The sequence below is a fragment of the Blastomyces gilchristii genome (assembly GCF_000003855.2).
Source record: "Blastomyces gilchristii SLH14081 genomic scaffold supercont1.8, whole genome shotgun sequence".
Lineage (NCBI taxonomy): Eukaryota > Fungi > Ascomycota > Eurotiomycetes > Onygenales > Ajellomycetaceae > Blastomyces > Blastomyces gilchristii.
In genome coordinates, this window is record NW_003101675.1 from 2,367,256 (window position 1) to 2,394,272 (window position 27,017).

The window sequence follows — 27,017 nt, forward strand, 5'->3', positions numbered from 1 at the left end:
CTTCTTTTATAAAGAGTCAGTATCTAGCTATTCTATATAGATAATAAGTGAATACTCTTCTCTTATTTTATAAGTGAGAATAGCTGAAGTAATATCTTAACAGTATTTCACTATTAAGAAAAAGTAATCTACTAATCTTATATAAAAGTGAGATTCTTATATTTATTAATCAGATCTTTCTATGATATATCTGAATAATATTATAGAGTAATTAAAAACTAGTTTAAATAAGATGAAATTATCTGTATAAAAGTAATGAGTTATATAAAACTATAACAGAGTCTTAATATAACTGAGAGTATAATAATACTCTTCTCTTTAAGAGTATAGTCTCTATACTCTTAAGATTACTGAATTAAAAGTTATCTTTATTATATAGTAACAGTTATCAATCAATTAACAGTGTATATACTGTGTATAATATAAAGAAATAGATGAGTTTTTCTACTAACTATGTAAATCTTTCTTTACTCATCTTTATTTAAATTAAATATATAATAAGTGAGTTTCTTATATATCAATTTAAAATATGAAAAATATAGTTAATAAGTAACTTACAGATCTCTTATTATATTTCATTCTATATATAAAATTCTCTGTAAAAGTAATGTATTTTAGAGATAAAGTTAACAGTAGTAATAGAATTTTTTAAAAAGATTCTTCTCTTCTTATAAAATATTTTTCTTCTCTTCTCTCTTAATTATAACAGTGAGTGTATGAGAGTATTATTCTTAAAGAATAATAAAGAACTTATTCTGATATTTTTTAGTGAATAAATATCTTTATAATACAGCTGCAGTCTCTGTAACTGTTAAGAAAACTTGATTAAAGATAAAAACAGTGATGTTAACAGACTGCAGAAGCACTGCTCTTATTATCACACTTTCTTCTTCTTCTTCTTCTACTTCTCTTACAGCTGTAGTAATAGTTACTGTATCTTGCAGTGAGATGTCATTTCTTCTACTGATTAATTTATCTATATTCAGTTCTTTCTCTATCTCTCTTATTACTGTTGTAATACTGCTTCTCTCTTCAGTTAACACAGTAATATATAATCTTATATAATTATTCAGAGAGAAATCTGAAGAGAGCTTGATTCTGAAAACAGTAACTTTAAGAAGTTTAATTCATAGTTTCTCTTTCACAGCATGTCTGAGCTCTGCTTAGAGTACTACTAAGTTAAATCTACAGAGTTCTGCAGTTTCTTTATCTTCTCTCTGTGAGAAGACTCTGATACAGTCTCTGATCAGTATCATCACTTATCTACACTATACTAAGCAGTTGAAGAAGAGAGAGATTTTATATATCTATCTCTTCTCTTACTTCTATTATTTTTATTATATCTGTAACAATAACTTCTGTTTCTCTGTAAGTATTATCTCACAGAAAGATATTATATTAGCTCTGATAAGAAGTTCAGATACTCAAGTAGTACAGAGTAAGAGTTTCAGAGCTTCAAGTATTAATAAATTCTATCAAGACTAAGAAGATCTCTCTTACTTATCTATAAAAGAAGATGAAAGTATGAATCTCTGAGATAAAAAAACATCTTAGAATAACTAATCTTAAGAAGAGATTAATCAGTACTGTTATTAAAAGTATTACAGAGATTAATCACTAATTGAAGAGAATTTCACAATAAGAATAAGATATACTATTCAATATAATAGATATATACTGAATAAATCAAGAACACTGACTCTTGAATCTGAAGATATTAGTTAATCATAATGAGATTACTTATAATACTACCCTCGATCATACGAGCATTTTGACCCCATCGCCGACCGCATACCCCGTGTGGTGGTGGAGTTATCCAGCCAAACGTGAACCAGACGTCGTTCGGAACTCCTGCGTGGGATTATCCCCCATTCTCCCCTACCACACCACAACCCCGGGCCAAATTGCCATACAAATTGTAAGGTGAAGAGACCTAGCCGTATGCACCAATCTTCTCGATTTTGGAAGATCCCCGATCTGTAGTTGTGGAGATATCTGAGATGTGACCTCCGCGAAAACCCTGTCCATCTTTGATGTTCCAAAACACCAACACCAAGTCCCACCCTCATACCGCCCTTCCCAATCTGGCCCATCCCCGGCAGAAAAATACAAAAAGATACCTCAGTGATAATATCAAGCACATAATCAACAGACAATGAGTCAACAGCACATCAACAACTATAAAATCAGTATACCCCAAGATCTGACTGAGCCTTTGATCCCTGCACAGTGAGATATATTAAATCTAGTTTTAATATCTCAATATTCAATAGATTCTGTAAGAGATTGAGAACAGTAACACTAGATTTCTATTGAATTTGAGAATTAACTCTATATTAATATAATCATTGACAAAGTCTTCTATTTTGAGATATAAATAACCAGTTTCTCTACATCCTGCTGGCAATATTTACATTATTATATAGAAACAGACTTATATTCTCTATAATATCAAGACTCTGAAGAGAGAAAGTCTTGATAGAGAGTATACAGTAGTGTATATCTTAGCAGTTTCTATCTCATTCTTCTGCAGCAGTTAATGCAAAAAAAAAAAAGATCTTAGAAATAGTTTTTTACTTCTCTTGAAAAAGTAAGGTGTTTTTCTCTGAGTTTTATACAATATTCTTACAAAGAATTAAAAACAGAGTTGTTTTCTGTTATAATTTCATATTCTTTTAAGTAAGAATTACTTTTTCAGTGACTGAAGAGCTTTCATTAATACTTAATTCTTTTTTATACTCTTTATTAACTGATTTGAGTTGCACACTTGTTGTGTGAGAAGAATTGAATGATTTAGAATAAAATTGAATAGTTTTAATCAATTTCTCTGCAAAAAATTGATTTATTTTTTGTCAGTTTTTCTCTTAAAAACTGTCATATTATCTGATTTACTATCAATTGATATCATACTTTTTCTCACTGTATCTCAAGAAAGAGATTGTAAAGATTTTATTGATTTATCTTAAAAATCAATTTTAGTTTATTAGATTCTCTTTAAAAATCTAACCTAGTTACTGAACTAAAGTGAAAAAAATCAGGTGTTTTATACACAAAAGTCTGCTATTCTTCTTTTGAAATAGTCTGATCAACTTTTCAATTGAAAACAGACTTAGAAATCTCTTAATTAAAACAGTCTGACTAACTTCTCAATTCAAAAGAGTTTAATAAATATCTCAATTGAATTAGTCTGATCAACTTTTCATTGAGTAAGAACAATGAGTTCAAAAGTACACTCAGTTAATGTGAAAAAAGATGCTTTCTCAAATACTATTCCTGAGATTGAAATTCTGAAGAGAAGAAAGAAAGAAGAAATAGAGAAATAATAAGTTCTTAAAATACAGAAACTTGAAAAAGCAAGTAAAATTCTTGAAAAGTAGTATCTGAGTGAGATGAATGAAGAAGTTCTGTTAATTCTTTATACTCAGACTAGACAACTACAGAAAGTGATCAAGTTCAAACTTGAAATTTCAAACACAGTTCAAAAAACTTTGAAAATTTCTAATACAATTACTGACTCTTCAATTTGCTCTTCTTTCTTTTCTACTTCTTCTTCTTCTTCTTCTTTAAATCAGAAGAAAACATATGCTTAAGCAGCTGAATCTGCTGCCTCTAAACCTGCTATCTCTAAATCTGCTATCTCAAAATCTGCTCAAAATTCTGAGAAAACTGAGAAGAATACTGCTCATACTTCTAGTGATAGAAGAGTGAAGAAAAAAATGTAAAAAGAGAAAAATCTTCAAATCTCCAGAAATAGAAGACTTATTCTCAAAGTCTTAAATCAGAATATATTGCAGAGAAATAAGCTAAACTCAAACCTTATTTTCAGAATTAGAAATGAAATCAATCAGCAGTTCTTTTCTCAGTTAATGACTGATATTGAAGTTCAAAAACCAGTTATAGCTTCAATTAAGTCATTCTTCTTTGAAAACTTCATTATTCTGACTACAATGTCTGAATTCAGTGCTGAATTCCTTATTCAGAATGAGAATCTCTGAAAATCAGCAGTAGAATCTTTGTTAAACACAATAATTCTATCTGAGAGAGATGAAAAGTGAGATAAATTCATTCTTCATGATATTTCAGTTGAAATTTTTGACTGTGAAGAAGAAATGCTACTTCTCAAAAATGAATTAGAAGAATACAACTCTATTCAACTGAGAAAGAAGTCTGTATGACTAAATTCAATTGAGTTCAGACAAAGCAGAAGAAATGCCTCTGTTCTAGTATATATAAAGATAATAGAACAGTCAAAGATCTCTGAAGTAAGAGTAGCAGATTTGAAAATGAGAGTTCATGAATACAAAGACTTAAGAATGAATCTCAAAGCTCAAACACAGTGTTCAAACTGTCAAAGATATGAACACTTTATAATCTTCTATTTCAGAGACTCAAAATGTGCATTCTGTGCCAGAGATCATAAAACTAGTGAGCATAAATATGAAACATGCTTAAAAAGAGGTGAAATATGTCAACACACTCTGCTTAAATGCTCTAATTGTAAAGAAAAACATGCATCTAACTCAAAAGAATGTATGTTTACTTCAAGAACTCAAAAGAACTGGAGAAAAGATGAAGCTCAGAGTAAACCTAGAACTGAAGAGAATAGTCAAGCCAGTAAACTCACAACTATAAGCTTAAAAAGAAGAAACTCTCAACTGTCTAAGTCTTCAAACTTCAATTCTTCAGCTAAATGTAAACAGAATTTGAATTCTTAAACTTCTGTTAAGATTAGAGAATTGAGAAATGACTCTGATGATAAACTAGATATAATACAAGCAGTTGAGATTTCTACTTTTCAGAACAGTTATAATCTACTATCTGATGATAGTGATTAGATTCTACTCTACTCTCTTTTAGTATGAATATACAACAAAAACAATAAAAAAAGTTTAAAAACTCTTCAAAAATCACATTTATTTAAAATAATGTGAATAGAAACTCAAATTATATTTATTCTTGTCTTCAAATTGCATTTGAATAAAAAGTTGATTTTATACTGCTTCAGAAGCCGAATTTTGATGCTGAGTAAAAATATGTCATTTCTCATTCAAGCTACTACTGCTTTTTATCTCAAAAGTCTGAGATAAAGTCAAGAGTAGTGATCTATGAAAGAAAGAGATCAAGATATTAATTTAATCTAAGATTTAATATCATGTCTGATTCTGATATTCTGATGAGTGACATTATAGATAAAGAAAATGAGTTTGATACTATACAGCTCATAAATATCTATAATGAAAAGTCATTGAAGAAATATAATAATATCTGAACAATTGATAGAGGATTTCTGAACATAACTTCATCAAGAAACTCTATAATTGTAGAAGACTTCAATACACATCATCTCTGATGAAATTCAGAATGCAAGAGAGCAGTGAGAGCTGATAATCTGATTGAATGAATCTTTGAGCATTCAATAGATTTGATTAATAAGTCTGATCAACAAACATTCTTTAGAAAAGATATGAAACAGAAGTCTATTATAGATCTAATCTTCATGTTACAAAATCTAATGAAAAGAAGACTTGTAAACTGATTTATTAATTCAAATGAGACATCAGGATCAGGTTATGAGATTATTCAATTTGATATTAAACTGAGTGAAAAACAAATGAGTGAAAATCCTCTTCTCTCTAATCAGTATAACTTTGAAAAAGCTGATTGAAAAGCAGTTAAAGAAAGCATAAAACTGTTAAAATCTGAAAGACAGAATGAGCTATATTGAAATTCTGATCAAGATATCTCAAATGAAATGCTTGAGAATAGAGTGAAGCTTATTACATCTATTATTCTAACAAGTGTTAGAGATAATATTTCAAAGAGAAAATCTTCTGAGTATTTAAAATCTTGATGAAATAAGAATATCTCATCTAAAAGAAAAGAATTAGCTACTGCTAGAAGAGATTGAAAGAATGATGTAATATCTGATGAAGAGTTCAAAGCTGTCAGAAATGAATATTTTTCAGATATTAAATGAGCTAAAACAGACTGCTGAAATAAATTTCTTGAAGAAGCACAAGAAAAGGAAGTTTTTAAAGCTTTTAACTATACTAAAATAAGAAGTGTAGCAAAACTTCCAGTCTTAGAATATGAGTTTCAGAATGAATCATATACAGCAAACTCTTTTGAGGAAAAATGTCAAGCTTTCATGAGAATTCTCTTTCAGAACTCACCAGATTCAGATTCAGATTCAGAGAAAGAGAATATATCACTTCTCAACTACATTGATGAAAATGACTGGAAATGACCTGATCTTACATAAGATGAATTAGAGTCAGCTATCTTCTCAAGTTCTGTTAAAACTGCTGCAGGTCCTGATTCAATTAATCACTTAATTATTCAGAATACATATTCCTACTTAAAGAATGAATATTTTGAGCTCTTTTTCAATCTCTTGAAAAATGAATATCATTCTGAATGCTGAAGAGAAGCCACTGAAGTGATTCTTACAAAACCTAATAGAAAAACTTCAATTTCTAAGTTATATAGAGTAATATCTCTATTGAACTGTCTAGAAAAGGTTTTAGAAAAGATAATAGCTACTCAACTATCTTTTATAAGCTCTATAGATGATTCTCTTTTATTCAGTGAACAAATGAGAGATAGAAAACAGTGTTCTGCAATTGACACTGTTCTCTCAGTTATTCATGATATTCAAATAGCAAAGCATGAGAGTCTAGTCTCAACTGCAGTTTTCATTGATATAAAAGAAGCATTTAATCATGTTTCAAAGTCAAAGTTAATTCAGACATTGAAGATATTAAAACTGCCACTTTCTCTAATAAAATAAGTTAACTGTTTTATGTTCAAAAGAAGTATACAACTCTTCTTTGATGAAATGAAACAAGACAAGACTGAGATAAAAATAGAAGTATCACAGAGATCTTCAATCTCACTCATTTTATTTGCAATATACACTGCATATCTATTTAAAAATAGAAATATGAGAATAGTGTGATCTCTGAGTTATGTGAATGATATTGGTCTAGTCTACAGCTCAAAAACTATCAAAGAGAATTTGAAAGTAATTGAAGAAGCTGCAAAGAAAATCTTTATTAGAGCAGATATCAATTAAATTCAATTTGATATAAATAAAACTGAGTTAATTCACTTCTTTTCAAGATTCAATAAGAAAGAACTATCTCTAACTCTTTTAAATAGAGAGATTAAACCCAGTGTAAATGTCAAATGATTAGGAGTATGATTAAACTTCAAGTTGAATTTTAAATATCATATTCAACAAAGAACTGTCAAGGCAGAAAGACTATTGAATAACATAATCAGACTATTAAATACAGAGAGAGGTCTATCCTTCCAGGCTATGAGACAGTTATATATAGCCTGTATTACATCAGTAGCTGATTATGAAGTTCAAGTTTGATGAAATAATTAAGAGAATTTCACTGAACTCTTTCAAAGTCTGTAAAACAGAGTCTTGAGAAGAATTCTGAGAGCATTCAAATCATCTTCTATTAAAGCAATGAAAATTGAAGCTTCAATTCCTTCTCCTGCTATTAGATTTGAAAAGGCCTGTATAAACTATGCTCTGAGAGTTGTAAAGATGAGCTCAAATCATATAATCAGAGAAAGAGTCTCTTCTTCATTTTCATTAATTAACTCTGGTAATGAACTGGATTGAAATAGATTTCTTGATTAAAATGAAAATAACTCTTCAAAGAAAATGCCTTCTCAACTGTACAGACTATGCTCTCTGATTAAAAATCAATTTTCTTCTTTAAATGTTGAAAAAGTTGATCATGAGAAGTTATCTCTCTGGAGAGAAAAGCTTGAATCTCTTATAGACTTATAAATAAGTGAACTATTAAAAGAGAAAGAATATGAACAGCATTCAAAGAGAATTTCTATAATCAATATAAAAGACTCTATTCTGATTTATTCAGATGACTCAAAAAATGAGAACTTGAATAGATTAGATGCAGGAATTGCTTATACTGAAGATAATATCAATTTTATCTCAGATTTCTGAAATCTAGGCTCTGAATGTGAAGTCTTTGATGCTGAACTATTTGTAATAGTGAAAGCTTTCAAACTCATTGAAATAAAATCTCATAAAAGAGGAAATTGTTTGAAAGAGACATGAATATTCTCTGATAGACAAGCTGCTTTAAAAAGACTTAGAAATAGTCAGATTTATAATGATCAAATGAATCTTGAACTGATCTTAAACTCTATTTTGAAAATTCAAAAGAGAAGAATATCAAAGCTGATAATTCATCTGCACTGAGTTCCTGCTCATATGAATATTCATGGCAATGAATTGGCTGATTCAGCTGCAAAAAAGAGTGCAGAATTAAGCAGATCTATTCAAAAAATTGTGTCCTGGTCTTTTATAAAGAGAAAAATAAAAGAATCTTGTTTAGACAAGTGAAATGAAAGCTGGCAGAAACAAAAGAAGAGTATACATTATTCAAGATTTGAAACAAAACCCAAGTGGAAATCTTGTTCAATTAAATGTAAAAAGAAAATATTCTCATCTATAATACAGCTGAAACTAGGACATGGCTATTTCAAATCTTATATACAAAGATTTGATGATAGATTTGACTCAATAAAATGCTTATTCTGCAATACAAATGAGAATTCTGAGCATATTGTAATGCACTGTGCATTATACAATAGTCTCAGAGCCAGATTGAAAGAGAAGTATGATCTAAATCAATTAAATATGAGATTCTTATTCTCAACTGAGATAGGAATTAAATACTTAATAGACTTTCTATCAGAAACTCAAGCAGCTACAAGAAAATGGCTAAATTCAGAATTATCTGAATATGAAGAGGAGGAAATCAATCAGATATAGTCTGTTAAAACAGCTATACACTCTCTTTTAATAATTTGTTTTATTATAGTCTCTCTTTACTTTATCTTTTTCTTTATCTTTTTCTTTCAATTTCTTTCTATCTATCTATTTAATGTGTCTATCTTTGAGACTGTGTTCTTTTTCTCTTTTCCTTTGTCATGATATTATTAAATGGTTTCAAAGTATCAAAAGATGTTAAAACACTGCAATTTGTAAACAGTTTTTGTATTCTGGGCTGGAATTTTCTGATTTTGCATATCTGAAATTGATGAATGTATAATAGTTAACTTTACAGACATAGGAAAAACCCTGAGAACTAAAAGTTCTCAGGTAGATGTCATAGTCTCTGACTGCATACATCTATAATTGAAGAATAATAATAATAATAATAATAATAATAATAATAATAATGAAGAGAATTTCACTTCAGTTAAAATAGATAACTGAGATACTTTATAAGTTAATAAGTTGATACTTTCAGTATCTCTTATACTCTTCTGCAGCATACTTCTCTATAATACTGTAGTACTAACTTCTCAGCAGATAAAGATATCAGTACTGAAGACTTTAACAGTGAAGAATGAGTTTAATAAGAATGTAATTATTAATGAGTAGACTCTAATCTCTCTTTTTACTTTTTCAGTGAGCTGTGACTCTATTAGAATAGCACTAGTCTGTGAGTTAATAATATTAATCTTTGTTAATTTCAAATATCTCTTTCTTTTCTTATTAACTGCTTCAGGAATTTTATACTTATATAGTCTTATTAAACTTCTAAAAAACTCTTTGAGAGAAAATAGAAGAAGAGTGCTATAAAGCTTATAAGATATCAGCTTATCACTACAAGATTATCTTTAAAAACTCTTTGAGAAAAAATAAGAAGTCTTAAATAGTATTTCTTATTCAATATTTCTGATATATAACAGAATAATCTCTACTAATCATCTCATAGCTTACAATCTCTTTCTCAGCATTTTTCAAATACTCAAGTAGTTCTTATAAATTCTCTGATAATGAATAATCTTCTCATTTCACAAGATATTGAAGCTTATCATAATATATTCACTTATTTAATATTTTCTTTATAAGATATTCAGTATCACTCTCAATCTTAATATTATTCAGTCAAGACAGCTTTATCTCAGATAGACTGGCCGCCGGAATCATGAATTTCATGTTTGATCTCATTTGGTCTGATCTCATACATTTCTTGACGTGAATCCCGCTGGGACTGCCTATTAAAAAAGACATGTAAAGTGACTATATATCAGATCTTAAAATGGAACCATGACTTGAAAAAAATGAGAAAGTGATCTCATTTGATCTCATTTAGTTCCATTCTTGACATAAAGTTACTATTTTTAGACATTTTAAGGTTTTTTTCAGACTATTTTTAATTTTTTAAAAAGTAACACTTTTTGATAACACTTAAATGAGATTTAAAGTCATTTAAAGTCATAAAAATAATTTAAATTGAGAAGTAGAAATCATGATCTTATTTGAAAAATGTGATAAGAGTAGACAGTAAGTCTCACTGAGACAGTATGAAACTACTATCTAATGTTAAAACCGTGTAATGAAATCAGTCAAATTCATAATGAAACTATCAAAAAATCTGATCCTGGTCTCAGACACGGTCACACAGTCAGTCTAATCTCAGAGCATTGCTTATAGAGCTTTAAATAGAAAATATAAAACATAGAATGAATTGATTTCAATTCTATGAGTAATTTTAACTTATATATCTGCTTACTTATTACTCTTATTACTGAAAAAGATTCTAGTCATCACTTACTAAGCTTCTTATACAGTCTTATTATCTTGATATTCTTTGCTGAAAGTAGCACTTAATTCTCTATCAAGAACTTCATTGAAAGATGTTTTTAATTATAATATTTCATCTATTACTTCTAAGTATAGTGAATGCTTTTCATCATCTTCTTCTGAATTTTATTTAAAAGTTTCAATCTTACTTTTACTTTTAATACTAAGAGATACTCTATTCTCTGTATCTGTTTAATATTCTGACTATCTATTCTTCTTTTTGAAATGTTGTCTATGACATCACTGAGTAATAAAGAATTATATTTATAATAAGTATAGAAAGAAAATACTTTTAAGATTGCATTCTTTGCATTATTATATATAAATTCAGTGATTAGAAGATGTTTAAGTTAATTATTCTGATAATATAAATAGAACATTCAAAGATGCTATTCTAGTGTCTGATTCTAGTATTCAGTCTGATTATCTGTCTGTGAATGAAATACAGTACTGAGAAGATGTCTTATTATAAGATGATAGTAAAAAGCTGATCAGTATTTACTAATGAAGAGAGATTCTTGATCTATTATCAATGATTTCAGAGTATTATAATTATATATAATAATATCTAAAAACAGATCAGTTAATTCAGAGACTTTAATCTTTTTATAAATAGAAATATATCTGATTATCTTCATGAAGTGATTAATAATGATTAAAATTGAGTTATATTCTTTAACTCTTGTTAACTTCAGTAGATTAACTATGAAATTCATTGATAGATTCTATTATAAGCTCTTTGAAATAGACAGTGATATTAACTCACTGTATTACTTATACTATAGAATCTTTATTCTTTAACAGATATTACAAGTCTTAATATACTCTTTAACATCTGCTCAGAGCTTGTCTTAAATATATTTATATTTTAGAAGCTTCTCAGTCTTCTCTAATCTGAAATGTCTCACATGAGAATTATTATAATGAATTCTCAATAACTTCTGATACACTGCTCTATTACAAGAGACAAAGATTGAATTATTTAGCAGTAGAAGTTCACATTCTTCTAGTTATCAGTGACTTGATTTCTTAGCAGCACTGTCTCACTCAGAGTCTGTCTCTTTCAAGATTAAATCAGATTCATTCTTCTTCAACTTCTGAATTCAAGCTGTAGTAGAGACATTCTTCTTTTATAACTTATTAATGAATTTCAAAAGTAGTTGAATTGAAAGATTGTAAACTGTTTCATTCTTTATCAATTCAATAATTGTAAGATGTGATATGAGAAGCTTATAATCTTCAGTATCAGTTCTCTGCAGAGACCTGAATTTTCTTTCATCTTCTATACTGAGTCACACAGCTGTCTTATCAGTGCTGTTTCTAAGCTTCAGAGAATTTTAACTCTCTGCAGTTAGCTTCTTCTGCAGTAATAACAGAGATTCTTTTATAGAATTCTTCTTCATATCAGTGATATTATAATCAGATTATTTAAACAGTGTGTTGATAGAGTTAAGCTGATCTGAACAGTATCAGATATAAAAATCATACTCTGAAAGCAGCTCTGCTCATCTGACTTGATATTTCATCAAGCTCTTTGTTATCAAGAAGTAACACAGATTTATATAATCAGTAAGAACTTATACTGAGTACTTACTATTCTGAAGATAATATTATCAGATCTTAAAGAATTCAATAATTACTAATATCTTCTGATTATAAGTATTATATCTTCTCTATATAAGTGATAACTTCTTGAAGAAGAAGATCACTGATCTTTATTTATAATATCTTATAGACTTCATAAAAAAGCCTTCTTTCACAGATAATTCATTGTCTATTTTCTCAGAAGTAATTATTCTCTAATTCTTTCAATGTTAAAAGGTCTTCAGTGTCAACTGTGAAAAGATTTCATAGATCTCATTCTCAGATATATCAGTCTTACACTGATTGAGTAAGTTGAAGTTAAAGTGATTCAGTATTGTAACATCTGTAAAAGCTTGTTTTAATTCTGTAAACACCTGTGCAGTGTCTTGAATGAGAGTAAACAGTTTTATATTTCTATCTTTCACACTTCTCTTTAACAGATCTGTAAGGAAAGCAGTAATCTGTGAATATATGTAGATAAATCATCTATAGAAATTCACAAATTCTAGAAATATCTGCATTTCACAGTATGTCTGTGACATCAGTCAGTTCTCAATGACAGAGACCTGACTTCTATTCATTGAAATGCTGTTCATCTTAATAATATAATCTAAGAAATCAATCTTCTGCATATAGAATAAGCATTTTTCAGTGTTTATATAGAGTTAATACTGTCTCAAGTAACTCAACACTTCTTAAACATGAGTATCATATTCTTTCTCTGATTTTAAGAAGATTAGAATGTTGTTCAGATATACTATATAGAAGATATCAATAAGGCCTCACAGTATCTCATTTATATAGATCTGAAAGATGACTGAAGTGTTACAAAGATTAAAAGATAAAACAAGATATTTAAAATTACTGTACTTAGTATAAAAAGTCATTTTTCAAACATTATCTTCATTAACTCTGATTCTGTGATAGATATTCTGTATATCAATCTTTGAGAACATCTTTACTTTAGATAATTAATTAATCATCTTATTAATTAATGATAATAAATAGTGATTCTTAATCATCATCTTATTGAGACCTCTGTAGTCTATATATAGACATAGTCTATCATTCTTCTTAAGTACAAAGATTATAGACATCTCTGCTAAACTCTTTGATAAATGTATTCAGTTCTTTGATTATACTTCTTCAAGATATTTATGCAGAACATTCAATTTCTTTATAGACAAGTTATAAAGAGATCTGTACAGTACTATTATATCATCTTCAAGACAAATCTTATATCATATCTTAATATCAGAAAACTTCACTACTTCTCTTTCTGAAAAGACATTCTTATAATCTGTAAAGAGATATTATATATATCTATCTTTAACAACAGATACTGCTGCTAATCTTGCAGTAAGAATGATAACTTTTTCATCTGTTCTTAAGTCTCAGTCATCTACTATATAGTATATCAACTCTATCTTTTTCTCAAGATTCTTTCAATGAAACTCTTCAGATTTCTCTATTACTGTCTCTTCATCAGTGAGATAGTACTGTCACATCTGAGTGACTCAGTTAATAAGAGAATTATTTTCTCTCAATTATTGTCACGCTCCCGGCCGCGCCAAGGCCCCGTTGCAGTTCCACACGGCTCATCACTTTCATGCGGATGATTTCATTCTGTCTGAACCGGTTTCCAACCACTCTATGACATCATTCAGATATATCATAGAAAGATTCAATTGATGAATATGAGAACCTCACTTCTATATGAGGTCAGCAGATTACTTTTCCTTGGCAGTGAGACACTGCTGAGGTATTACTCTGGCTATTCTCACTCATGAAATGAGAGAAAGTATTCACTCATTGTCTATATAGAATAGCTAGATACTGACTTCTTATAAAAGAAGTCAGTAATTCATTTTTCTTCTACTGAAATATATACAAGAGTTACTGCATGTCTCATACAATCTTCTTAGTATACTAAGTATCATATCTGTGATATTCTTACAATAACTCTGTAGCCTATGAGCTCACTATTTAAGTAAGATAGTCAAGCTCACTTACACAGCTTTCTAAACAACTATCTCTATATATTGTCACTGACTAGCTACTGCTTCAGTTCTGTCATATTACAATTCAAATTGCTTAACCTGATTACAGGTTTGAATCAGTCAAGCTCTAACAGACTGATATGATCTCATATACCTGCACTGAGACTGATCTGACCTCACTCTCTGAAGAAAACACTACATTATTCTCTAGAGTGTGTACATCTCTACTTCAGCAGAAATCTGAGATTTCTGAAACTGCTACACATTTTGACATGAGCTCTTCAACTGCTCTGCCATCACCGCGGCCTCTACACATCTATATCTATTATGAGAATAGAGAGATTAAGGTCGGAGATTCTCTGAGATACAAGGGAAACACCTTGTCTGAATTTCACAGCTTTACTCATACCCTTGAATGGAAATTCCACCTTAACTTAAGCCAGTATAATACTCATGAGATATGAGTAATATATGCTGTCAACCTTCTTAAAGGCATCTCTGTGACTACTTGAGTTATTAAGAAAAGAGAGCTTGAGTGTATCAATACTGTTATAACTTAGAAAGAATTCAAGAACTTTCTACTGAATTAAATTGAAGATCACTGTAACTGCAGCTTCACAGCAGTACAGCAGTTTAACTCATTATATTAATAAGATAATAAGAATTCTTCTGATTTCAATACAAGATTTGAAGAATATTGAGAGAAATTAGCTGATAATTTGAATCAATTAAAAACATAGCTTTATCTTACAAAGCTGACTCACAAGATATGAATAATAATATTATAATATCAGAGTTCATCAATTAATTACACTGAGCTTGTCAACCTGACTTTCTAAATCTATTTAAATAATCAATTCTCTGAGAAAAAGATTAATAAGATCTCTTCTAAGTAATTAATAACAGGATCTAAACAGTGCTGTGATGACTTCAGTGTGAAAAAAGTAAAGAAGAATTTCAAGTATTCTGATTCTTCACTCACTGTGAAGAAATATTAAAAAAGATTTGACAAAGATCTCTATTTCAACTGCAGAGCTGGTGATCACTATGTCAGTGATTGTAAGAAGTTAAAGAAGAAAAGAAACTGAGAAGATATCTTCTCAAAGTTAACTTCTCTTCTGACAAATGTATCTGTGAAAGATAAAGAAGAGAAAGAAAAGAATTGACAATTCTCACATCTCTGAGTTCATGTTATAATCACAATACATACTCTGAATAAGAAGATATCAGTGAGATGTCTACTTAACTCTGAAGTAGATACTAACTTCATATTCTATTTCTTTTCTTTGATAAAGAATTGAAAGAAGATAGATTTATCAGACTATGTAAAATTTACTGATGAAATAAAATATCACTGTTTTAACATAATTTAAGTGAAGTGTGTGATCACAGACTTAGAAGAAATCTTTAAGAAGAGCAGTCTGCTTCTTCATACAGTTAATATCATAGATGAGAATGTCATTCTAGATCTTCTATGATTGAGAGAAAACAATTCTCTCATTGACTGAGTTACTTAGATATGATAGTACTGTCTTACTGATGAAGAGATAGTAATAGAGAAATCTGAAGAGTTTCATCAGAAGAATCTTGAGAAAAAGATTGAGTTAATATACTGTATAGCAGGTGATTGAGACTTGAGAACAGATGAAGAAGCTATCACTCTCACTGTAAGATTAGCAGCAATATCTGTTATTAAAGATAAATGTACATGATATCTCTTTACAGATTTTAAGAATGTCTTTTTGAAAAGAGAAGTAGCAAAGTTTTCTGATATCAAGATGTGATATAAGATTTGTCTTGAAGATGATGTAACAGTGCTGTATGAGTCTCTTTATAACTTGTCTGTAAAGAAATTGAATGTTCTGTGCAAATATCTTGAAGAAGTATAATCAAAGAACTGAATATATTTATCAAAGAGTTCAGCAGAGATGTCTATACTCTTTATACTTAAGAAGAATGATAGACTACATCTATGCATAGACTATAGAGATCTCAATAAGATAATAGTTAAGAATTACTATTCATTATCATTGATTAATAAGATAATTGATTGATTATCTGAAGCAAAGATGTTCTCAAAGATTAATATACAGAATATCTATCATAGAATCAGAGTTAATAAAGATGATATTTGAAAAATGACTTTTTATACTAAGTATGACAATTTTGAATATCTTGTTTTATCTTTTAATCTTTGTAATGCTCTGATCATCTTTCAGATCTATATAAATGAGATGCTGCAGAGCCTTGTCAATATCTTCTGCATAGTATACCTGAACAACATTTTAATCTTCTTGAAATCAGAGAAAGAACATGATACTCATGTTTAAAAAGTGTTAAGTCACTTGAGACAGTATCAACTCTATGCAAACACTGAAAAATGCTCATTCTACATACAGGAGATTGATTTCTTAGATTATATTATTGAGATAAATGACATTTCAATGAATAGAAGCTGAGTCTTCATCATTAAGAACTGACTGATGCTGTGAATGTATCATGAGATGTAGATATTTCTAGAATTTGTAAATTTTTACAGATGATTCATCTATATATATTCATGAATTACTGTCCCTCTTACAGATCTGTTAAAGAGAAGTGTGAAAGACAGAAAAATGAAACTGTTTATTCTCACTCAAGACATCATACAGGTGTTTGTAGAATTGAAACAAGCTTTTACAGATATCATGATACTGAATCACTTTAATCTCAACTTATTCAGTCAGTGTGAGACTGATACATCTGAAAATGAGATCTGTGAAATCTTTTCACAGTTAATATCAGAGATCTTTCAATGTTGAAAGAATTAGAGAATAATTATCTCTGAGAAAACAGACAATGAATTGTCTGTAAGAGAAGACTTTTTCATAAAGTCTATAAGACACTGTGAATAAAGATCAGTGACCTTCTTCTTCAAGAAGTTATTACTCATGCAGAGAAGATATGATACTTATAATCAGAAGATGTTAGTAATTGTTAAATTCTTTAAAATCTGATAACATTATCTTCAGAGTAGCAAGTACTCAGTGTAAGTTCTCACTGATTATATAAATCTGTGTTACTTCTTGATAATAAAGAGCTTGTCAGAATGTCAAGCCAGGTGAATAAAGCTGCTTTCAGAGTATGATTTCTATATCTGATACTGTTCAGATCAGCTTAATCTCACTGACACACTGTTTAGACAGCTCAATTATAATATTATTAATACAGAGAAGAATTTTATAAAAGAATCTCTGTCATCACTGCAGAAGAAGCTGGCTGCAGAGAATTAAAATTCTCTAAAGCTCAGGAACAGTACTGAAGAGACAGCTATATGATTTAGTATAGAAGATGAAAGAAAACTCAGATCTCTGCAGAGAACTGACACTGAAGATTATAAGCTTCTTATATTATATCTTACAATTATTGAATTGATAAAGAATGAAATAGTCTACAATCTTTCAATCTAACTACTTTTAAAATTCATTGATAAGTTACAGAAGAGGGATATCTCTACTACAGCTTAAATTCAGAAGTTGAAGAAGAAAGAATTCAGTTTAAACTTGAAAGAGACAGGCTCTGAGTGAGATAATACTGCTAAGAAATCAAGTCACTGATAACTAGAAGAATGTGAACTTCTACTGCTGAATAATTCAGTCTTCATTTCTTATAGTAGAGTGATATATCAGAAGTTATTGAGAATTCATTATAATAATTCTCATACAGAACACTTTGAGTTAGAGAAGACTGAGAAACTTCTAAAATATAAATACATTTAAGACAAGCTTCAGACAGATATCAAAGAGTATATTAAGACTTATAATATCTATTAAAGAATAAAGATCTCACAGTATAAGTAATACAGTGAGTTAATATCACTGTCTGTTTCAAAGAGCTCATAGCAGAATCTATTGATAAATTTCATAGTTAATCTACTGAAGTTAACAAGAGTTAAAAAATATGACTCAATTTTGATCATTGTTAACTGCTTCATGAAGATAACTAGATATATTTCTATTCATAAAAAGATTAAAGTCTCTGAATTAACTGATCTGTTTTTAGATATCATCATTTATAATCATAGTGCTTTAAAATTATTGATAACAGATTAAGAATTTCTCTTTATTAGTAAATACTGATCAGCTTTTTACTATCATCTTATAATAAGATGTCTTCTCAGTACTGCATTTCATTCACAGACTGATAGTCAGACTGAATATCAGAATCAGATACTAGAATAGTATCTTTAAGTATTCTATTCATATTATCAGAATAATTAGCTCAAACATCTTCTAACTACTGAATTTGTATATAATAATGTAAAGAATGCAATCTTAAAGATATCTTCTTTCTATACTTATTATGAATATAATTCTTTATTACTCAGTGATGTCATGAATAATGTTTTAAAGAAGAGAATAGACAGTCAGAATGTTAGACAGATACAGAGAACAGAGTATCTCTCAGTATCAGAAGTAAAAGTGAGATTGAAACTTTTGAATAAAATTCATGAGAAGATGATAAAAAGTATCTGCTATACTCAGAAGCAGTAGACAGAATACTATAATTGAAAACATCTTTTAATAAAGTTCTTGATAGAGAATCAAGTGCTACTTTTAACAAAGAATATTAAGATAATAAGACTGTATAAGAAGCTCAGTGAGTGATGACTAGAATCTTTCTCAGTAACAAGAGTAATAAGTAAGCAGATATATAAGTTGAAATTACTTATAGAATTAAAATCAATTCATTCTATTTTTCACATTTTCTATTTAAAGCTCTATAAGTAACATCTCAGAGTGAAGCTGTCTTGACTGAATAGTATTGAGATTGAGAGTGATACTGAATATCTTATGAAGAAAATATTAAACAAGTGAATATATTATAACAAGCTTTAATATCTTGTTAAATGAGAAGATTATTCATTGTCAGAGAATTTATGAGAACTATTTAAGCATTTGAAAAATACTGAGAAAGAGATTGCAATCTATAAGATAACTAGTAGAGATTACTTCATTATATACTAGAGATGTTAAGTAAGAAATACTGCTTAAGACTTCTTATTTTTCTCAAAGAATTTTTTAGAGATAATTTTGTAATAATGAGTCAGTGTTTTATAGACTCTGTAGCACTCTTCTTCTATTTTCTCTTAAAGAGTTTTTAAAAGTTTAATAAGACTACACAAGTGTAACATTTCTGAAATAGTTAAAAGAAAAGAGATATTTGAAACTAATAAAAAGATTAATATTATTAACTCACAGACTGCTGCTATTCTAATGAGACTACAGCTCACTAAAAAAGTAAAAAGAGAAATCAGAGTCTACTTATCAATAATCACATTCTTATTAAACTCATCTTTCACTATTAAAGTCTCTGATACTGATATCTTTATCTGCTGAGAAGTTAGCACTGTGATACTACAGAGAAGTATGCTGTAGAAGAGTATAAGAGATACTGAAAATATCAATCTATTAACTTATAAAATATCTCAGTTATCTGCTTTAACTGAAGTGAGATTCTCTTTAATCAGTGATTAATCTCTGTAGTACTTTCAACAGTAATATCAGCTGATCTCTTCTTAAGATCAGTCATTCTGAGGTGTTTTTTTATCTTGAAGACTCATACTTTCATCTTCTTTTACAGATGAGTAAGAGAGATCTTCTCAGCCTTGATGAAATCTATCAATACTTAAAGCTCTGAGATTCTTGCTCTGTACTGCTTGAGTATTTAGACTTCTTATCAGAGCTGACACAATATCTTCCTGTGAAGTAATACTTACAGAAAGACAGAAGTCATTATTACAGATATAACAGAAATAATAAGAGTGAGAGAAGAAGCAGATATATAAAATCTCTTCTTTCTTCAGCTGCTTAATACAGTGCAGACAAGTAACAGTGCTGATTAGAGACTGTATCAGAGTCTTTTCACAGAGAGAAGATAAAGAAACTATGAGACTCTGTGAACTCAACTCAGCAGTATTCTGAGCAGGGCTCAGATATACTGTGAAAGAGAAACTATGAATTGAGCTTTTCAGAGTCACTGTCTCTGAAATCAAGCTCTCTCTGAGTGTCTCTCTGAATGACCACATGGGGTCATATGTCACTATATTAACTGAGAAGAGAGGTGGTATCACAATGATGATGAGAGAAGTAGGAAATGAACCAGACACAGATGAACTGATCAGCAGAGAGAATGACATCTCACTGCAAGGCATGGTGACTACTGCCGCGGCTGCAAGAGAAGCAGGAGAAGAAGATGTGACAATGAAAGTGATGCTCCCGCGGCTCATTAATACTGCTGTCTTCATCTTCAACCTGGCTTTCTTGACAGTCATGGAGGCCGCCGCCGCATCATGAAGATGTTTACTCACTAGAAAATATCAGAATAAGCTCTTTATTATTCTTCAAGAATGATACTCTCATACACTTACTGTTACAATTGAGAGAAGAGAAAGAAAAATGTTTCACAGAGAAAGAAGATCTTTTCAAAAAATTCTATCACTACTGTTAACTTTGTCTCTAAAATACATCACTTTTATAGAGAATTTCATATATAAGATGAAATATAATAAGAGATCTGCAAGTCACTTATTAACTACATTTTTCACATTTTAAATTAATATATAAGAAACTCACTTATCACATGTTTGATTTGAATGAAGATGAGTAAAGAAAGATCTACACAGTCAGCAGAAAAACTCATTTATTTCTTTATATTATACACAGTACATATACTGTTAATCAGTTGATAACTATTACTATACAATAAAGATAATTTCTAATCTGATAATCTTAAGAGTATAGAGACTATACTCTTAAAGAGAAGAGTATTATTATACTCTCAGCTGTGTCAAGACTCTGTTACAGTTTCATATAACTTATTACTTTTATATGAATGATTTCATTCTGTTTAAACTGATTTCTAATCACTCTATAATATTATTCAGATATATTATAGAAAGATCTGATTAATGAATATAAGAATCTCACTTCTATATAAGGTCAGTAGATTACTTTTCCTTGATAGTGAGATGCTGCTGAGATATCACTCTGACTATTCTCACTTATGAAATGAGAGAAGGTATTCACTCATTATCTATATAAAATAGCTAGATGCTGACTCTTTATAAAAGAAGTCAGTGATTTGTTTTTCTTCTACTGAAATATATATAAGAGTTACTATGTATCTTATACAATCTTCTTAGTATACTAAGTATTATATCTGTGATATTCTTGCAATAACTCTGTAGTCTACAAGCTCACTATTCAAGTAAGATAGTCAAGCTCACTTATACAGCTTTTCAAACAACTATCTCTACGTGTTGCTGCTGACTAGTCACCGCTTCAGTTTCATTATATTACAATTATAGAAGATCTAGAATGATATTCTTATCTATAATATTTACTGTATGAAGAAGCAGACTGCTTTTCTTGAAGATTTCTTCTGAGTCTGTAATTACACACTTCACTTGAATTATGTTAAAACAGTAATATTTTATTTCATTAGTAAATTTTATATAATCTGACAGATCTATCTTCTTTCAACTCTTTATTAAAGAAAAGAAATAGAATATAAAGTTAACATTTATTCTGAAGTTAAGTAGACATCTCACTGATATCTTCTCATTCAGAGTATACATTGTAATCATAATATAAATTCAGAGATATGAGAATTATTAATTCTTCATTTCTTTCTCTTCTTTATCTTTCACAGATACATTTGTCAGAAGAGAAGTTAACTTTGAGAAGATATCTTCTCAGTTTCTTCTCTTCTTCAGCTTCTTACAATCACTGACATAGTAATTATCAGCTCTGCAGTTAAAACAGAGATCTTTATCAAATCTTTTTTAATATTTCTTCACAGTGAGTGAAGAATCAGAATACTTAAAATTCTTCTTTACTTTCTCTACACTGAAGCTGTCACAGTGCTGTTTAGATTCTGTTATTAATTACTTAGAAGAGATCTTATTAATCTTTTTCTCAGAGAATTAATTATTCAAATAGATCTGAGAAGTCAGATTGACAAGCTCAGTATGATTGATTAATAAACTCTGATATTATAATATTATTATTCACATCTTATAAGTCAGCTTTGTAAGATAAAGCTGTGTTTTTAATTAATTTAAATTATCAGTCAATTTCTCTCAATATTCTTCAAATCTTATATTGAAATTGAAAGAATTCTTATCATCTTATTAATATAATAAGTTGAACTGCTGTATCACTGTGAAGCTGCAGTTGCAGTGATCTTTGATTTGATTCAGTAGAAAGTTCTTGAATTCTTCTCAAGTTATTACAGTATCAGTACACTTAAGCTCTCTCTTTTTAATAGCTCAAGTAGTTGCAGAGATGTCTTCAACAAGATTAACAGTGTATATTACTCATATCTCATGAGTATTATACTGACTCAGGTTAAGGCAGAATTTCTGTTTAAGAATACAGATAAAGCTGTGAAATTCAGATAATGTATTTCTCTTATATCTTAAAGAATCTCTGACCTTAATCTCTCTATCTTCATGATAGACATAGATGTGTAGAGGCTGTGACAGTGATAGAGCAGTTGAAGAGCTCATGTTAAAATATACAGTAGATTCAGAAATCTCAGATTTCTGTCAGAGTAGAGATGTATATACTCTAGAGAATAATATAGTATTTCTCTCAGAGAATGAAATCAAGTCAGTTTTAGTGCAGATGTATGAGGTCATATCAGTCTGTTAAAGCTTAACTGATTCAAACTTGTAATCAGATTAAGTAATTTAAATTGTAATATAACAGAACTGAAGCAGCAGCTAGTTCAGCAGTATTATATAGAGACAGTTGTTTAAGAAGCTGTATAAGTGAGCTTGACTATCTTGCTTGAATAGCAAGCTTGTAGACTACAGAGTTATTGTGAGAATATCACAGATATGATACTTAGTATACTAAGAAAATTGTATAAAATATACAGTAACTCTTATATATATTTCAGTAGAAGAAAAAACAAATTACTGACTTCTTTTATAAAGAGTCAGCATCTAGCTATTCTATATAGACAATGAGTGAGAATAGCTGAAGTGATACCTCAGCGGTGTCTCACTGCTAAGGAAAAGTAATCTGCTGACCTTATATAGAAGTGAGACTCTCTTTCACAATATTAATATATTTCAAGAAATATGACAGAGATTAATCAAGATTGTTTATTTACTTTTATACATTGATAATATTTAATCTGAGTTAGTACTAAAATTATAACTAAGCTAAGAAACAAGATTATTTTCTCTTATATTAATTCTTCTTACACACATCAGTGATTACTTATTGAAAATAAATTAGTATCTTTCTCAAATTATAATCATATCTTCTGAATTCACTTCTTTCACTTCTTTTACTTCTATTGAAGATTCACAAACTCTTCAAGAAATTACTGTGAATTACAAAGTCTATATTATTTACAATTCAACACAGAATGCTCTCTTTCAATTATAATGAATAATTACTTCATTCTTCACATCTGATTCCAGATTATAAAATTTATGAAAAACTCAACATAAACACTGAGATGAACTATGAAATAATTATTAACAGATTGCATTGCAGATTACTGAAGAGTCATCTCTCTGCTACAATTACTACAACTTTATTTAGAAACATTCATCATGAACTGATCATGACTCTGAAGAAATTTTCTAATATCTGAAGTCATCAGAATGCAGATAATAAAAGAAAAATAATCAGAAAATTACTACTGAGCTGATAAGTTACTCTATCAGATAATGATTTTTAATAACACTAACTTTCTAATTGAAGAAAATCATGTGAAAATAATTATATATCAGTACTCTGATTTTACAACTCTCATCTGATAACTTCTGTGAATAATTACTTTACATGTGTATATCTCTGAATCTTTCTCTTTAATCAATTGAAAACTCTGAATTCTGAACACTTCTTCAAATACTTAATTCAAATCTTCATATTTCACATCAATTCTGTCTTCAGTTCAATCTCAAGACACACTACAAAGTCAATATACAATATCTAGAATCAGAGTTGAAGAATCATCAAAGAGTATCTCTCACAGTAAATGTATAAACTAGTATAAATAATCTTACATTTATAAGAGTTACATGTTATTATATTAATGAGAACTGAACTTATTAAGAGATATTAATTGAATTTGAATCATTGATCAGTAGTCATACTGAGAATTATATAGCAGAGATATTAATAACTATGATTAAAAATGACTATTGAGATATTAGTCTCAGTCTTCTTATAATTATAACTGACAATACTGTGAATAACTATACTATGATAAAGAGCTTGAAGTAAAAATTGACTTTGTATTTCTGAAAGAATAAATAAGATCATATTCTCTACATTACTCATATGATTCAACTTGTGATACAAACACTGATAAAGAATCTTAATATTGAGATGAAGAATAATAAGATGACTGATTCTTGAAATGAGAATAAGATGAAAGTAATTACTCAAGTAACTTTTACATTCACTTTGTAAAAGATAAGGTTTTTTGATAACACTTTTTAATATTGCTTTTTAGTAATGCTTTTTGATAACACTACTGTTAATTTTGAATAGATTGACTAATAATTTAAATATCACAGATTTAAAACATTGTTAATACAATTATATCTTCTTTAAACAACAATAATAATTTCATAATATTTAATAAATAAACAAATCAGTCACATCACTGAATATGATACAGAATATTAGAACACAGTGAAGTTTAACAGATGAAATGACTGTTCCGAGTCTTTAATTGTATCAGACAATTGATCATTGAGTGTAACTAGACTGGCTGCTGAGATTATAAATTTCACATTTGATCTCATTTGATCTGATCTCATACATTTCTTGACGTGAGTCTCATCAGAACCAAGCCTTAAAAAAATCTGAAAATGAACCATTTCTGAGAGAAATGATGTGAAAAATGACCAGATTTAATTCAAGAACAGTGAAATGAAAGTAATTTCCCAGAATAAACTGTGAAAGATGATCATTCTTTCAAAATCAGAATAAGACTGAGACTGAAAGTTAAAATCAGTCTCATTCAGTTCATTCAGTGATTCCTTATATAATCAGAATTTAATAACAATTATTGATAATACTCATAAAATAACTAAATACATTCTTGTGTAAGTTTATTCTTCACTTTCTTATGAAAACTACACTTCTCTGATATACTGTGATCAGAGGTATTAGACTATCTGATAATTTCATATTTTACAATTATGAGTTTCTTAATTATTTCTTCTTATAATTGTTCTCAGTGATAGTGATAAATATCTTAACTTGAGTTGAACTTTCACTTCATTTTCATCTCTGTCAATGAAATTATCAGAATATCATGTATTATCAGTGCAACAGTTGAATATGTACTCTTAACAATTTTTCATAACTCTAGAATTGATTTGATGTATAAATTCATCAGATCATCTTGAAGATAGTGATCAAATTCAGTTTTATAAGCATGTAGTTTTGCCTGATTTTCAGTTGTAATCAATGTATGCAAGTTCTGTTTCAAAGTTAGTATTATAGTTCTATGTGATATGAAGTATTATCAAAGATTATTACTTACTAGAGAATTATATTTCACTGTCTTTACATCTTAAACATCTGCTTATTCAAATCTCTGATAGTTGATATTATAGTAGTCTCAGATTAATTTGATATATGAGTCTCATTTCTTCTCTGTTCAATCTTGAGAAGTGTAGATATTAACTTGACAGAAGAAATCTAGTAGAGCTGCTATAGTATAGTACTCTGTAAAAGATTGTTCTGTTTTACTGTAGTAATATATCAGTTTATCTCTTACAGTAACAATAGCCTGTGCTATAATATTATCTCAGACTGAATTTCTTTTTGAGTGATTCAACTGCTTCTTAAGATGAGTAAATAAACTGTTATACACTCATCAGACTGACTGCAGTATTGATGTATGAGTGATTAAGACTGTCTTTATTATCTTATAAAACTGAAACAGTAAATCAATCACATATTTCAACTGAGTTCACTTTATATCAGAAAGTTTCAATATCTGAATCTTTTTCTGATCAGAGTATTGCACTCAATAATCAATTATCTGACATAATTAAAGAGTCTGAATAGTTATCTTATATATTGAACTTCACTGTATTCTAATATTCTGTTTCATATTCAGTGGTATAATTGATTTGTTTGTTTATTAAATATTATGAAATCATTGTTATTATTTAGAAGAGATACAAATTGCATTAACAATGTTTCAAATCTATGATATTTAAATTATTAGTCAATCTATTCAAAATTAACAGTAGTGTTATTAAAAAGCATTATTAAAAAGCAATATTAAAAAGTGTTGTTAAAAAACATTATCTTTTATAAAGTAAATGTAAAAGTTACTTGAGTAATCACTTTCATCTTATTCTCATCTCAAGAATCAGTCATCTTATTATTCTTCATCTCAATGTTAAGATTCTTTATCAGTGTTTGTATCACAAGTTAAATCACATGAGCAATGCAGAGAATATGACCTTGTTTATTATTTCAGAAATGCAAAGTCAATTTTTGTTTCAAGCTCTTCATTATAGTGTAGTTATTCACAGCATTATCAGTTGTAATTGTAAGAAGACTGAGACTAATATCTCAATAGTCATTTTTAATCACAGTTATTAATATCTCTGTTATATAATCTTCAGTATGACTACTGATCAATGATTTAAATTCAATTAATATCTCTTAATAAGTTCAGTTCTTATCAATGTAATAACATATAACTCTTATAAATGTAAGATTATTTATACTAGTTCATATATTCACTGTGAG

At 28.7% G+C, this 27,017-nt stretch overlaps 1 protein-coding gene across 1 annotated transcript; it reads right to left on the reverse strand.

The window, feature by feature from the left end:
* Positions 1-1,748: 1,748 nt before the first annotated feature.
* Positions 1,749-2,093, reverse strand: BDBG_05058 (uncharacterized protein; the record flags this gene model as incomplete). The annotated part of the gene is made up of 1 exon (XM_002625148.1): positions 1,749-2,093. One exon carries the CDS (start codon positions 2,091-2,093, stop codon positions 1,749-1,751), a length of 345 nt encoding a protein of 114 aa, XP_002625194.1.
* Between the last annotated feature and the right edge of the window lie 24,924 nt (positions 2,094-27,017).